Genomic DNA, 17,125 nt, shown 5'->3' on the forward strand with positions numbered 1-17,125 from the left:
AATGATCACACGCACGGCACAGCGGACACACCAGGAACCGCGGCGTTGGCCGTCGAATGGCGCTAGCTGCGCAGCATTTGTGCACCGCCGCCGTCAGTGTCAGCCAGTTTGCCGTGGCATACGGAGCTCCATCGCAGTCTTTAACACTGGTAGCATGCCGCGACAGCGTGGACGTGAACCGTATGTGCAGTTGACGGGCTTTGAGCGAGGGCGTATAGTGGGCATGCGGGAAGCCGGGTGGACGTACCGCCGAATTGCTCAACACGTGGGGCGTGAGGTCTCCACAGTACATCGATGTTGTCGCCAGTGGTCGGCGGAAGGTGCACGTGCCCGTCGACCTGGGACCGGACCGCAGCGACGCACGAATGCACGCCAGGACCGTAGGATCCTACGCAGTGCCGTGGGGGACCGCACCGCCACTTCCCAGCAAATTATGGACACTGTTGCTCCTGGGGTATCGGCGAGGACCATTCGCAACCGTCTCCATGAAGCTGGGCTACGGTCCCGCACACCGTTAGGCCGTCTTCCGCTCACGCCCCAACATCGTGCAGCCCGCCTCCAGTGGTGTCGCGACAGGCGTGAATGGAGGGACGAATGGAGACGTGTCGTCTTCAGCGATGAGAGTCGCTTCTGCCTTGGTGCCAATGATGGTCGTATGCGTGTTTGGCGCCGTGCAGGTGAGCGCCACAATCAGGACTGCATACGACTGAGGCACACAGGGCCAACACCCGGTATCATGGTGTGGGAGCGATCTCCTACACTGGCCGTACACCACTGGTGATCGTCGAGGGGACACTGAATAGTGTACGGTACATCCAAACCGTCATCGAACCCATCGTTCTACCATTCCTAGACCGGCAAGGGAACTTGCTGTTCCAACAGGACAATGCACGTCCGCATGTATCCCGTGCCACCCAACGTGCTCTAGAAGGTGTAAGTCAACTACCCTGGCCAGCAAGATCTCCGGATCTGTCCCCCATTGAGCATGTTTGGGACTGGATGAAGCGTCGTCCCACGCGGTCTGCACGTCCAGCACGAACGCTGGTCCAACTGAGGCGCCAGGTGGAAATGGCATGGCAAGCCGTTCCACAGGACTACATCCAGCATCTCTACGATCGTCTCTATGGGAGAATAGCAGCCTGCATTGCTGCGAAAGGTGGATATACACTGTACTAGTGCCGACATTGTGCATGCTCTGTTGCCTGTGTCTATGTGCCTGTGGTTATGTCAGTGTGATCATGTGATGTATCTGACCCCAGGAATGTGTCAATAAAGTTTCCCCTTCCTGGGACAATGAATTCACGGTGTTCTTATTTCAATTTCCAGGAGTGTATATGCACAAGACCAAAGATGGTACACGGTGCAAGTATCGATACACATTGCTGCTGCCACAAGTAGAATGAGGAACAACCATGGCATAATCGCAACAACGGTGGGAACCAAACGCAGATAGACAGCCAAGTTCACGGTTCACTCGCTGTCGACAACAGTACTTCTTGCCTCCAAGGTCTCAGCCACCCCTGCATGGTGCTGTTTAGTTTGTTCTTGCAGCAGAGTTAGATGTACGTTAAGAAGTGAAACGCATCAATATCGATAGGTTCACTGAAGAAGAGTTGGCCTGTTTCTACCTTGTGTGTCGGTTCACTGAATGCAATGGAAGCGCGGCACGACGATGCTTACTAACAAGGGAAGAACCCCATCGCACCCGTCTAAGATTTTGTGTTAAGAGGCCCAGTGGATAGTGTGTCAAAACCTAAACACAGATCAAGCATCACAGCAGGAAGAAGGTATCTGTGATAAAAAAAAAATGCAAAATAGAAACAGTGAACGGTTGAAGTATAAAACTGCAATACAGAGCAACGTAAAATACCCACGGCTTAATGTTCAAGTGGTCACTGTGCTGCACTGCCATGCGGGCGAGCAGAATTGAAACCTCCCTCGTGCTAAATTTATTTTATTTTTTTTGTCTGTTCGCTGTATTCAAATTTGTGTCTGTCTCATAGTGTTACGTCCGTTTGCAACAGTGAGCTGTAAGGTAGGGATCTGTGGTGACAGCTGATTCTGACCAACGCCCTATTAGCAGCCCAAAGAAAGTGGCTTTCGTATGGGAACCACAAACGTTTCATGACAAGGCGACAAGGCAACCGAATCCTCCACCGAAAAACACGTCTGGTACATCCGCACACGGCATTAGTGACAGTAGGTGTGTCGTAACAGGGCAGTCTCTTACCGACACGGCTAATCTGTACACCTGGTGAATGAGTGAGAGTATCTCCTTGTGAGATTTAGGTGATCGTACGAATGTGAATGTGATCACTCTTCAGGAAATGATGAAAACATAATAGTTTGTCACATAAGCTGCAACAAATGAACGTAAGAGTTTCACAACAGGTTCTCTGTGCTCTGTCAAAACATATGTTTTTCACATTTTTGAGGTTCGTTCCGTTTTGGAAGTTTTGACTCTTGAATTCCTTTGTTGTAACATAGTTCATACCATTCCGAAGACTGCGACAGCTGACAAGTGCGAGAAATATCGTACAATCAGCTTAACAGCTCATGCATCCAAGTTGCTAACAAGGATAATATACAGAAGATTGGAAAAGAAATTGAGGATGTGCTAAATGACGATCAGAAAAGGTAAAGGAACCAGAGAGGCAATTCTAACATTGCGGTTGATAATGGAAGCAACAGTAAAGAAAAATCAAGACACGTTCACAGGATTTGTCGACCTCGAAAAAGCGTTCGACAACGGAAAATGGTGCAAGATGTTCTACATTATGAGAAAAATAGGGTTAAGCTATAGCGAGAGACGGGTAATATACAACATGAACAAGAGCCAAGAGGGAATAATGAGAGTGGACGACCAAGAACGAAACCTTCGGGTTGAAAAGGGTGTAGGACGGGGATGTAGTCTTTCGCCCCTACTGTTCAATCTGTACATCGAAGGACCAATGATGGAAATAAAAGAACGGCTCAGGAGTGGAATTATAATACAAGGTGAAATGATGTCAGTGATACAATTAGTTGATGACAGTGCTATCCTGAATGAAAGTGAAGAAGAATTACATGATATGTTGAATGGAATGAATAATCTATTGAGTGCAGAATACGGATTGAGAATAAAGAGAAGAAAGACGAAAGTAATGAGAAGCAGCAGAAATGAGAAGAGAGAGAAACTTAACATCAGGATTGATGGTCACAAAGTAGATGAAATTACTGTTACCTAGGCAGCATAACCACTGACCGAAGGAGCAAGCAGAATATCAAAAGCAGACTAGCCCTGGCAAAAAGGGCATTCCTGCCAAGAGCAGTCTACTAGTATCAAAGATAGGCGTTAATTTGTGGAAGTAGTTTCTGAAAATCTTCGTCTGAAGCATAGCGTTGTATGGTAGAGAAACATGGACTGTGGGATAATCGGAACAGAAGATAATCGAAGTATTTGAGATGTGGTGCTACAGGAGAAGATTACGTGGGCTGTTAAGGTAAGGAATGAGGTCCTGCGCAGAATCGGACAGGAGAGGAATATGTGGAAAACATTGAGAAGGAGAAGGGATAGGATAATAGGACATTTGTTAAGACGTGAAGGAAAGACTTTCATGGTACTAGAGGGTGATGTAGAGGCCAAAAACTGTAGGGGAATACAGGGAATACATCTAGCAAATAATTACTCTGAGATGAAGAGGTTGAAACAGGAGATGAATTCGTGGCGGGCCGCATCAAACCATTCAGAAGGTAGACAACCTCGAAAAAAAAAGCCTTCTGTTTGTTGTTTTCATTTCTGTAATATGCCTATGTGGTATCTCGCCTGCTCTCATTATTCATCACGTTTACTTGCGATGGTAACGTATTCTTACCACATGACTTCTATTCTATCAGCAGTGAATAGTATGACAACTGCCAAGGCTACAGACAAAGGACAAACATTTCAGTGACCTGACGGACAGTTCATAACATTGTGAAAAAAAAATAAAAATGTAGGGCACGAGAAAGATACGAATACGGCTTTGCCCGCGTGGCAGTCCAACACTGTGACCTCTCCACCGCGACACCGTTTCACTTTACGTCGCTTTATACAGCACTTCTGATCCTTCGACCGTTCACTGTTTCTATTTTGCTTCTTTTTCAAAGTTCAGTACACCTTCTTCCTGTTTTCATGCTTTATCTGTGTTCAGTTTCTGACAGACTATCCACTGAGCCCTCTTGCTACTAAATCTGATTGGGGCGCGATGGGAAGTTTCCCTTTAAGATTATCCCGCGACAATGCCAACTGCATCACGGTACATTCGTTTCTGTATGCAGGCGCCTTCGGGAGATTGGCCGTACGCAGCAGCCCGAGTAACCTGATGTGGACTGTGGAGTAAACCACAGTCCTCCTGATATGTTGTTTTTTTACAGGCGACACCATGTTTACAAGAGAGGACGGCATGTTCAACAGTAGGAAAAGCCATGTTTGTTATGGCGAAAACTACACTCGTTGGAGCGCGATCCTACCAAGGCAGTTTCGCTGTGAGTGTATTGGGTGGTGTTGTGAACAATTGTGTAATTGGACCTTACATACTTACAGGTAAACCGAACGGAATTGTGTACAAAACGTTGCTTCAGCATAACCTCTCTCGGTTCCTAGATGGGCGACTGAGCCTTCGTTAGTTGCTGTAATTTACACATGACGAGACAATTTGTACTCCATGTTAGGTGTTACACTGATGTACAATTTGGACAACAGTAGGTTGGCCACGTGTTCGTGTTCTACGGGCAGAGCGGTCACCGGACCCAACACTAGTGGTCTTCTTTTCTGGATGCATGCGAGGAGCCTATTTTAGGAGACTCTTCTCGATACCTGGACCAAGTTGCAGCTGCGGGAGTATTAATCCATACTCATGGTATTCTTTAACGTGTAAGGTAATCGAAGATGCGTCTCTGCCGATTCTATCGTGGTCAACACTCTGTTGTGGTCAACACACTATCGCGAACAACACTTGTCAGAGAATAGTTGTGCATTTGTTACATACTATACTGTATTCAGAAAGAATATAATGAACACACTATGATGAAAGTGTACGTCTTTTGTGTAAGAGTGCTTTAATCAATCAACGGTTTCTGTTATACATTATTCTGGATGCCTATTAAGTGTTTTGGAAGTGTATTCACAGGAACAAAGGCATTTCTGGAAAAAACCAGGAGATGTAAGTATATAATTACGAGTATTTTGTACAAGCAACCGGAGAACCAAAACTCGCAGAAAATATCACCGAAAAACATCAGAGTTTTGTTACTGCAGGTGATCATGGTTACAAGTTGGTTATCAGTCACGCTTTTACACATACGTACCACTTACCTCATCACCTGGTTCCTTGCATCTCTCTATGATTTATAAATCAAGCTAGTGGAGTCTTCATTTCTTCGCTAGTCGATGGCAGATGTGCTACTGATTATAGTCAAATAGAGGCGTCCGTTGCGTGAATTAATTCAAATCTAGTTTTTCAGGTCCTAAATAACATTTTGGAATCAGTGGACGAAGTATTCACTTTCCAGTTTTTTTCTCTGAAAGCGCTGTACCATCTAAGAGAGGGTCTTGTGTTATAAAATAGAAACATAAATAAACCAATAATTATCATAAATAAATATGAGTTTTGTAAATTGTTAAACTTCGAGATGTAACTGCAGTCACCTTAAACCAACTTTTTCTTTTTCCAGAATCTGAAGAATCAGATTATGACGACGAACGTGTGGGTTGAACAGGTCAGTGTTTACTCTCTAAATAATATTCTTTTCTATTTTAAAACTTATAACTTTAACGTGTTTAACAAATAATTTAAATAAATTTTTAATATTACTCTGTGAATCGATCGTAATATTTCATTCCAATATTTATACAGCAATTATTGGAGATATGTACAATAAACAAATTTATGTCGTCGTAATAAATACAAATAACAGTCGAATGACGAAATTTTTCTCCAAAAATAGTACACGAGGGGTGTTATTTTAGCGAACGGTCACTGTTCTCACACAAACAGAATTCTGAAGGAGAAAGGAAGCGTCAGGCAGTAACTATCAAGTCAAAAATAAAAATTTACGTAATTAATCTTTTGCTTATTTGCAGATGCATGACTGCTGAACTGAAATCTCCGCTCCACATTATCGTATCACTCCGCTAGTGGATCGTTCAGCATTAATTCTCTTTTGGCAGCAGCGAAAATGTTGCATTTGTGTCAGGCCAATCCAGACGACTACAGAAGTTATCTCGACTAGCTTGACGCAACTAGACTGTCTTCGCCGTAGTCCTGCCAATATTACAATGACGTCCTAACGGTCTCATTGAAATTGCACTGTCCCATTGTGAGGATGTGATAAGTAGCTGGAAGTTTTACCAGGCGTTTCTCTGTGTTCTTCATAAATGTTTCGAAAAGAAGACGTTTTACCTGATTTTTAACACGAACTCTGTATTATATCAAATAATATGCTGCCCATGCCAAAAAACGTGGTACAGCAGCTCGTGGTCGTACGGTAGCGTTCTCGCTTCTCACGCCCGGGTTCCCGGGTTCGATTCTCGGCGGGATCAGGGATTTTCTCTGCCTCGTGGTGACTGGGTGTTGTGCGATGTCCTTAGGTTAGTTAGGTTTAAGTAGTTCTAAGTTCTAGGGGACTGATGACCATAGATGTTAAGTCCCATAGTGCTCAGAGCCACTTGAACCATTTTTTTTTAAACGTGGTACATCATTTAATTTGTTCTCAATGTAGGAGTTATTAAAACCCTTGCAACCGTCCAGCGTAAGTTAATCTACACCTCGATTACTGTGTGACCATGTAGTTCAGACAGTGTTGACTGCTGCAACAACCGGTATGCTACAGGTCATTTAATAGGTGTGGCTGTTATTGCGCAGTATAACACTGTCGTCAAGGAAATGTTCCGTATGCTTTCAAATGTGTCAGTACGCAGTGAAGTACATCGACAAACACCAGTTCAATGCCACATATCGAAGCCGTTCGTCGCTTCCTATTTTTTTCTTTTATACGCATAGGTTTCTGACAAAAGACAACAGGGATGTAGTATGATGTGGGGCTACTTTTGGTATGTAAAACAGCCGAGTCGTTCTGGGAATCGACGCACATCTGTATTACCATAGTTGGAGTCACGAACAACGACGGTCGATTTTAGGCTTGTTCTGCGTAGCTACGTCACTCACTTTTCAATAGCAAATGGTCGTTTAGTAGTGTTCTGAACGCTATTCCGTGAATTTCTTAGTCAATGCGAGCATTGAAACGTTACTGTAGCAATTTTCATTCCATTTGTTGCGAGTTGTCATCTCCGATAAATTCTGCGTAAGCAAGCGAGAGACATAATTTGCCAGATACAAGGTTTCTTCAGGGGCAAAAGCACGTGTATGTGCGTACAGGAACTATCGCTTGGAACCGGAATCAATTCAATACCCGTCAGTGTGTCGACCTGCACGAACCGCCATTTTTCGTGAATCGGACGACAAGCGCCTAATAGATCACACAGTCCGTTCCAGGGAGGCTATGGAACGGTTTCCAGTGACAACAAAAATTTGATATTCTGTATTTAATAGACTCGTAATTATTATACTAAATGCTGTCACAATATATTCATTAAGAGGTATAACTTTATCTCGAGTGTTTAACACAATAAGTCAAGTGTTCAGCAAGAAACTGATTACACTGACGCAACACGACTAACAGCGCAAATTGTCCAGATCACATTCATACAGAATTTGAGAATAAGAGAACTTAGCCGCTACAAGAACCTTTGCACATAATTTTAAAATTTTTCGAAAATTTTCTCTCTGAGACATCCGAGAGTAAGGCTATAATGGAATAAAGAATTTAGTGCTCACTGCATTTTCACTGCTCATGCAGTAAAATTTCAGCATCACGCATAACGTTCTACTCCATATACAGTACTCCTTAACTACTAATTGAAACACATTTTGCAGAGAGTATCCACATATACCTGTCAGTATACTTCCAAAATTATATCATTGTACGACACATAGTTCAGGACGTTATAGACTTTGAGATGCGTCAAACACTATATTTTCTTTCAAAATTACGCAGACTGTTCTCATCCAGTGGATACTCACAAACTAACAAAACCACATTAATTAGGGTATTGTGTATTCAAGTACAAAATTTTTACATTCTTAACGTCAAATACTAAACGCACAATCTCATTTGTCAAGAAATGGCTTTTGAAACAGTTTTATGCATGAAATTGGATTATTTAAAGAATTGGGGAGGACCGGGTAAGGGGTGATTTACTGGAATAACAAGATCTCGTAAGCATTATAGTTTAGGACGATCTTTGACATGACGACAGCGCGAATCCTTCTGGAAACGGATACACGTACCTATACACAGGCGACCATTTGATTTTCTACAATTTCTAGCAAAAGGAGCTGTTTCATGTTCTTGAGAGATATTGGGAGAGGTCTTTTATTTTTGTTTTCGAATACACAGGTAACGTTTCAGTAGAATTATCTCTAAAGTTACGAAATGCAGGAAGGTTTTTTATTCAAACTGGAATGAGTTAACGTCGGGTATAGTATCTGCAGCGACTTGTGCTGGAAATTATAAGTTAGCGGGAACATCTCCCAAGCGGAATCAAGACGACAACATCGTGTACTACTACGGCAGTTACCCCTTACCGAGTACCCTTCCGTGTCACTACAGGTTATAATGAACACAACGATATGATCTCCCAAACCTCTGTAGCATAGCGACTATGTTTTACGAGAAATTCATCTGGGCTTGGCAGTTTCTAAGCGGCCCATCTGAAATATACGGCTGTCTACATTGGAAGAGAGTGTATGTGTTTTTCCCGCCTATAGCAGGTCCAACAAAGGATGTTACTTTCTCCGTAGTAACTGCAGCTACATGTACATCTACATAATTCGCCGCTAGCTGCCTAATGGTAGGTGGCGAATGTCGGGTCCTGCCAACTCGTCTGTTATAGGGTGCCGATAGGGTACTGCTTTCTCGGATAGCTATGCAACAACTCAAGCAAATCACATTAATAATTTTTATTTCAATAAAGAGGATTGACAATACTTAACTTTGGATTTACCACGAGTTGTCACAAGCGAAGGGCGACATGGAAACAGTGTCCTTCACCATATACAATGTGCTTGCAAGTTATTCACACTCGTTCACGAGTCACTGCTATCGTTAATATCACTACTCTTCCAGGCCTCTCTGCTAATGCCACTGCTAGTGTCCGTCTTCTAACTGTCCGCCGAGACTGACAGGAGCCGCCCTTGTATACTCTTCGTATAGAGGCCGCCCCTGTCGTGGTGCGGTCCTAGTCAGCGGGCTATAGACTGACGTCGTTTCACAGCCTTCTCTGCTCTTGCGTTCTTCACCTTTTGTCGGCGCTTTTCGTTACGCAGGAACATTCCTCCCCCTCACCCCACTCCCACCCCACCAAAGCAACGGAATGTCGTCGTGTACGGAGTGCGACAACAGCGAGGTAGGCAGAAGTGTGGGCGCATCGCTGGACCGAAAGCTGTGGCTGCAGGCGACGTCAAGCTTCCGGTCGCACCCCGCCATACGACCTTCGCCCTGGCGGAAACGTCCGCCGAAAAAAAAAGAAAAAAAAAGTCCACCTCCTAATGTCATGAACCGGATGGAGAAGGCGGCGACTGCTGCGGTGTGGGTGGGTCCAGCTCCATCGGTAGGACGAGAGGAGGTGTTGGAGGCGAAGGCTCCGCCTCCGTGGGGTCGTCCCGCGGTGTCGTGGTGACACCCTCTGGCGGCTGCTGTGGCCGCGCTGTCCTCGGGATCCGTGAATCTGGGGGGAAGAGATACTGAGAGATCATCGTGTGTATGACAGAGGCGAAGCTCGTTTTCGTGTCGGTGCTGCAAGCCATCTGGACCTGAAATAAGACACACGCAAGCGAAAGGTCGGCGGACGATCTCGCATCGCGCCCACCGTAAACTGCCGCCAAAAACCCTGTAAAAGACAATATCATGCGGCGCGAAGTGATACTTGGGGCCTTCCTTCGGCGCCGGGTGCTGAAGAGGGTGGAGTAGGCGGAGCAATGTCCGATGGCTGCGCTTTTCGTTCCGCTGGAAGAGAGGAGGGTACTTCTGGTGCCAGTAACTGGTGCTCCAATCCCTGCTTCGCTGTCGAATGCAGCATGAGGAAATCGATTGTTGCTAAGCCTCTCTATTAGCCCTAATTACTCGAATTTTCTCGTCGTGCTCATGACGCGACATGTCTTTGGGAGGAAGTAATACGTTGTTCGACCCTCCCCGGAAAGTGCTCTCTAGAAATTTCATTAGTAAACTTTTCCGTGAAGTGCGACGCCTCTCTTGTAGCGTCAATCACTTGAATTTGTTGAGTATGTAGTGTCGGCAGACTTGCCAACACTACGTACACTAATAGAAAGAGGCGGCCAAGATGCACGCGCTAACTCACGCAGGGTGGCGTGAGGTCTGAAACAGGATACGTAATGAATGCTATAAAGAAAAGTACGTAGCTGCTGGAATACTTAACTTTAATCCATCATTTATATACTGCGTTCTTGATGATACAAGTGAGACTCTGTAGATTCACGCAATGTAATGCTAATGGCGCCTTGCTAGGACGTAGCCATGGACTTAGCTGAAGGCTATTCTAACCAGCTGCTCTGCAAATGAGCGAGTCTTCGTCCGTGTAGTCGCTAGCAAAGTCGTCCGTACAACTGGGGCGAGTGCTATTCCGTATCTCGAGACCTGCCTTGTGGTGGCGCTCGGTCTGCGATCACTGACAGTGGCGACACGCGGTTCCGACATGTACTAATGGACCGCGGCCGATTTAAAACTACCACCTAGCAAGTGTGGTGTCTGGCGGTGACACCACAGAGTATCTCTGTAATGCTCTCGCGCCGTCAAAACGACTCTGTGACGAAACGCGCCGCTTCTCTATCCCTTCTATAAGTCCTGACTGGTAAGGATCTGAGATTTGTGAAGAATACTCAAGAGTCGGTCGAACAAACGCATTGTAAGCCACTTCCTCCGTGGGTAAGTTACGTTTCCTTAAGATTCTTTCTACAAATCTTTGAATGGTATCCACTTTTCCTAGTATCTACACTCCTGGAAATTGAAATAAGAACACCGTGAATTCATTGTCCTAGGAAGGGGAAACTTTATTGACACATTCCTGGGGTCAGATACATCACATGATCACACTGACAGAACCACAGGCACATAGACACAGGCAACAGAGCATGCACAATGTCGGCACTAGTACAGTGTATATCCACCTTTCGCAGCTATGCAGGCTGCTATTCTCCCATGGAGACGATCGTAGAGATGCTGGATGTAGTCCTGTGGAACGGCTTGCCATGCCATTTCCACCTGGCGCCTCAGTTGGACCAGCGTTCGTGCTGGACGTGCAGACCGCGTGAGACGACGCTTCATCCAGTCCGAAACATGCTCAATGGGGAACAGATCCGGAGATCTTGCTAGCCAGGGTAGTTGACTTACACCTTCTAGAGCACGTTGGGTGGCACGGGATACATGCGGACGTGCATTGTCCTGTTGGAACAGCAAGTTCCCTTGCCGGTATAGGAATGGTAGAACGATGGGTTCGATGACGGTTTGGATGTACCGTGCACTATTCAGTGTCCCCTCGACGATCACCAGTGGTGTACAGCCAGTGTAGGAGATCGCTCCCCACACCATGATGCCGGGTGTTGGCCCTGTGTGCCTCGGTCGTATGCAGTCCTGATTGTGGCGCTCACCTGCACGGCGCCAAACACGCATACGACCATCATTGGCACCAAGGCAGAAGCGACTCTCATCGCTGAAGACGACACGTCTCCATTCGTCCCTCCATTCACGCCTGTCGCGACACCACTGGAGGCGGGCTGCACGATGTTGGGGCGTGAGCGGAAGACGGCCTAACGGTGTGCGGGACCGTAGCCCAGCTTCATGGAGACGGTTGCGAATGGTCCTCGCCGATACCCCAGGAGCAACAGTGTCCCTAATTTGCTGGGAAGTGGCGGTGCGGTCCCCTACGGCACTGCGTAGGATCCTACGGTCTTGGCGTGCATCCGTGCGTCGCTGCGGTCCGGTCCCAGGTCGACGGGCACGTGCACCTTCCGCCGACCACTGGCGACAACATCGATGTACTGTGGAGACCTCACGCCCCACGTGTTGAGCAATTCGGCGGTACGTCCACCCGGCCTCACGCATGCCCACTATACGCCCTCGCTCAAAGTCCGTCAACTGCACATACGGTTCACGTCCACGCTGTCGCGGCATGCTACCAGTGTTAAAGACTGCGATGGAACTCCGTATGCCACGGCAAACTGGCTGACACTGACGGCGGCGGTGCACAAATGCTGCGCAGCTAGCGCCATTCGACGGCCAACACCGCGGTTCCTGGTGTGTCCGGTGTGCCGTGCGTGTGATCATTGCTTGTACAGCCCTCTCGCAGTGTCCGGAGCAAGTATGGTGGGTCTGACACACCGGTGTCAATGTGTTCTTTTTTCCATTTCCAGGAGTGTATTTATGTGGTCATTCCGTTTAAGGTCGTTCTGGAAAGTTACTTCTAAATATTTTACGATAGATACTGTTTCAGTTATGTCTTCAATAATGTAGCAGTACAGTAGTGGATACCTTTTTCTATGTGTGCACGATATGTCACGTTTATTTATGTTTGGTGTCAAACTGCAAATTCCCATCTGTCCACAATCTACATATGTAATGTACCTAATAGACGTTTTACCTACGCTTAAGACAGTATTACTACTGAGGGCACATATTGGTTGATAGCACCGATGATGGCTGTTAATCAGTTGAAATCAATTTGCAAAAGTGAATAAATAAAACATGATTTTTGCGACTGGTTGCTGCATATTTGGTAATTTTATGGTTTACGGTCACTGCACGACGTGGGAACCACATGGAGCCCACCATTCATAAGATATTTGCCCATCCACTCACTACTCGCGCCCACTAAGGTGACGATTCCCGTAAGATTTCGGGCAACCTGTGAGCATTCGCACAGACGAAGGTCAATGGGTGGGTAGCCTGTAACTATATATGAAGATAGTAACTGTTCTTGAAAGAAGAGATACCACTGATGACCGAGCAGCTTCTCTAGAATAAATGGTAATTAATTGAAACCATCAGCTGCCATCAGGTGGGTCTCACGGGGAGCGTGCAAGGGATAAGTCTCTGCAGTCGCACCATTCGTCTGTGTCCTAGGTCGCTCAGATGGATAGAGCGTCTGCCATGTAAGCAGGAGGTCGAGTCCAAGTCGGGGCACACGTTTTCAACTGTCCCCATCGAGGTATATCAACAACATCTGTTGGCAGCTGACGGTTTCAATTAATTATCACGTATTCTAGAGAAAGCTGCTCGGTTATCAATGGTATTTGTTCTTTCGAGAACAGTTACTACCTTCATATACAGTAACGGACTTATTACACTGTATTGGGGTACGCCGGAAATTACCTTTACAGTGGCAAATCTGGTCCGATACTCCGTAAGCTTGTTCTCTCTTTTATTTTTTTCTTTTATTTTCGACAAACGGCAGTGTCAAATTCCTCCCTGAAGTCAAAGAACACTGCATTAATCTGAGCGCCGGTGTCTCCAGCTATGCTGCACTGTATCATACAGTATGAGGTTCAGTACGAAGGAAATGAGTGGATTCTGCACTATAAATTAATGTGCCGCAGTTCTAAGAAGTTATCACTGCATTTCCCAGCGGTTCCTTCTGAGAGCTGCACTGTTAGCTTGGTGCTTTTACACGTGAATCTGAATCTTTCACAATCAACCACGCCAAGTCCACTTATCCCCTGTTTTTGAACGTAATTATGCAGCTACTGGTTCTGTTGACTCTGCGCATCAAATGCACGGAGATGTGTACTCATATCACGCAAGATTTGGCTTAAATCTTAACTCAAAAATCGACTTTTCTGGCTTCACATTCCATTCCATGGCTCTCAGGAGCGAGCCTGCTACTAACATTCTCTAATGCCCATGAATCCCAACCCCTCCGTCTTACGCGCCAACCACCATCGTTTCTGCGCTAAAACCAAAGCATCGCTAACGCGACTATTGATACAACGCTGGGATGTGTGTTCTCCTACCGTTCTTCTGAAACGCCACTCACAGTTCAACGCAAAAATTCGTTATCGTAATCACTTATCGCATGATGCTAGCGCAACGAGGTCAAAATCTATGAATAACTGGGGCACATTCAATTTATTTTTTTACTTACGTTTTATTGCATAGGTCTCCTTAACGTCTCCTCTGCGTCTTTGTGTATTTCAAGTGCAGATATCGTATTTTAACAGATGCTTGCGAAATTTCAAATAAAAATAATGGGCATACTTTTTGTTACGGAAGGACGACGGTTCAATCCCGCGTCCGACAATCCTGATTTAGGTTTTCCGTGATTTCCCTAAATCGCTTCAGACAAATGCAGGGATAGATCCTTTGAAAGGGCACGGCCGACTTTCTTCTCCATCCTTCCCTAATCTGATGAGACCGATGACCTCGCAGTTTGGTCTCTTCCCCCGAAATCAACCCAACCCAACTTTTTGTCACTATCTTCCATTTACGCTCAAGCATACCAACGTTAGTTCAAAGATACACCGCAAGATTCAATTAAATTGTTATGTTTTAGCCTCTTTTGCTGGCGATTAAAATAGTGTAATATTCATGATAGAAACCCGAGAGATACTAATGCTTTTAGTGATCTAATTCAATATTTACTTAATTATATTTTATGTGGAAATATAGTTTCTAGTTTTGGCATTTACGAATACAGGAAATTTGAACTCGCAATTTTTTCTAAAATTCTCTAGAGAGATTTACGCTTTAAATATGGTTCCTCAAGTTGAGTCTGACGGAAGGCGTGTTAGGGTAGCCGGTGAGGCTGTGGTAATAACTTTCTCGCGATAGCATAGTGGTCAGCGCATCTGCCTAGTAAGCAGGAGGTCCAGGTTTGAATCCTTTTCAACTTTTCCCATGGGTATAAATCATTGGCCACTGGCAGCTCATGTGTTTAACTCTTTTTTTTCTTCATTCATAGTGATTGCAGGATCAAAATGGTGTCTGTTCTTTCGGATATGTTCGAAGGAACAAACTCCACATTTATTTGTTATCTTTGTTAAAAGTAAGAATATAAATCGATTCTTATGTTATTAAGTAACTATAGGTATCGCAGACAGTTTATCGAAGATAGTCACTTCAGTTGTGTTATCCGCTGAAATATAGCGTGAAAACTTCAGCCGAAGAGAGTGATATCCAGAAACATGTGATTCTCTGGACGATAGCTCACCATATAAATTAGTGAATCGATCGGTACACAGCCTAAAGCGTTACACTCCACATGTAAGAATGGCTGCAGCAGATGTCTGGCTAGAAGATCCGACACCGCGGCACACCATCACGTCACCACATGTGTCCATACGTCATGTCGCCTCCAGTGACTTCTACCTAAACGACATCATGAACTGCGACTGTCTGAGCGCACCGCCATGTATCACCTGACATTAACTTCTGCCTAGCGTCTAGAAACTGGCCACGATATGACTTTTTCGATTCTGTGCCGACATGAACCTATCACATTGGATGTCCTGCATTTTAGCATAAGAACGAAATTAACTGTTTCACAACTAGTAAAGGGTGTTTGTAAATGATTATCGGGGTTTTAACGCCTTATAATATTTATTACATTAAACTTGCAGTTATAAATGATATGTCAAACGCAAGAGCAACTCAAACAGTTTTACCAAGAACCTGATAAACGTTCAATGTGAACAGCATTTGTCACACGGCACACATCAAGTCTATAGCCGAATTCTTCCCAAACATTGATAAGTGTGTCTTCAGTGATTGTAGCAACAGCTGCTTCAATATGGTTTCTTAATTCAGGGAGGTCTGTTAGTAGCGGAGGCACGTACACACGATCCTTGACGAAGCCCAAAAAAGAAAAAATCGCATGGCGTTAGCTCGGGTGAACGTGGAGGCCATGCAAAGCAAGCCCTGTTATTGGGCCCCTTGCAGCCTATCCAGCGCTTGCCGTGTGCCGTGTGCCGTGTACCGTGTAACAAATGGTGCTCACGTTGAACATTTACAAGGTTCTTGGTAAAACTGTTTGAGTTGATCTTTCATTTGACATATCATTTATAACTGTAAGTCTAATACAATAAATATTATAAAGTGTTAAAACCCCGGTATTCATTTATAAACACCATGTATAACAAGTATCTTTCGGAGTTGTTGGATAGGTTACTGCTACTAGAATGGCAAGTTATAAAGATTTAATTGAGTCTGAGAGTGGTGTTACAGTCGGCGTACGAGCGATGGTACACAGCATCCCTGCAGGATTCATGGTGTCAGTTCCTTCCAGCACTACTTCAGACATTACTCGAGTCCATGCCACGTCCTGCTGTTACACTTCTGCGCGCTCGCGGGTTCCCTACAGACAGGTATACCAGTTGCTTTGGCTCTTCAGTGTAAATATCTGCACTTATATCCCTGACACCCTTTATATGTGGCAGTATGCATCCAGAGCGATTTAAGGTGCAAAGATCAAACAAAACGAATCGCAAACAAGGAAATTATTAATGAAGAGGTTTGTCTGTTTAAAGAGGCTAAAAATCATTCGTTATCAGTCACAAATAAAGGAGGCAGACTGGAAGAATCTTTAGGAAGAAGGTAGCTTATAAAACACTCCTTTGACCAATGCTTGGATATTGCTCGTCAGTGTGGGATACGTAGCAGATAGGAATAATAGAGGAAACAAAGGAGATCCAAATAAGAACAGAGCGTTTCGTTACAACTTCAGTTAGTAAGTGTAACAAATTCATGGAAATGACCAGACAATTAAAATGGCAGGCACGAGAGACATGTGCGTCACAGTGAGGTTTTCTGTGCAGACTCCGCGAGCGTACATTCCTAGAAGAATCACCCAATTCATTGCTGACTCCTACAGAAATGAAGACCATGAAGATAAAATTAGAGAGATTCGAGCTCACATGGACGCTTACCACCAATCGTTCATCCCACATACCATTTGCAATTGTACCGGGAAATGAGGAAATTACCATTGTACACAAAGTGTACAATGGGACGATTTGTCTTGTTCAGTCCAAGAACAGCT

The 17,125-nt window shown here is 45.0% G+C and overlaps 1 protein-coding gene across 1 annotated transcript in view; it reads left to right on the plus strand.

The window, feature by feature from the left end:
- LOC124622486 (acetylcholine receptor subunit alpha-like 1) overlaps nucleotides 1-17,125 on the plus strand; it is a 957,741-nt gene that overhangs the window by 736,969 nt on the left and 203,647 nt on the right. The window contains exon 3 of the mRNA XM_047148196.1: nucleotides 5,695-5,739. Within this exon, the coding sequence (XP_047004152.1) occupies nucleotides 5,695-5,739 (45 nt within the window). The remainder of the gene's footprint in view (nucleotides 1-5,694; nucleotides 5,740-17,125) is intronic.

The sequence above is a fragment of the Schistocerca americana genome, chromosome 7 (genome assembly GCF_021461395.2).
Source record: "Schistocerca americana isolate TAMUIC-IGC-003095 chromosome 7, iqSchAmer2.1, whole genome shotgun sequence".
In the NCBI taxonomy this organism is placed as follows: Eukaryota; Metazoa; Arthropoda; class Insecta; order Orthoptera; family Acrididae; genus Schistocerca; species Schistocerca americana.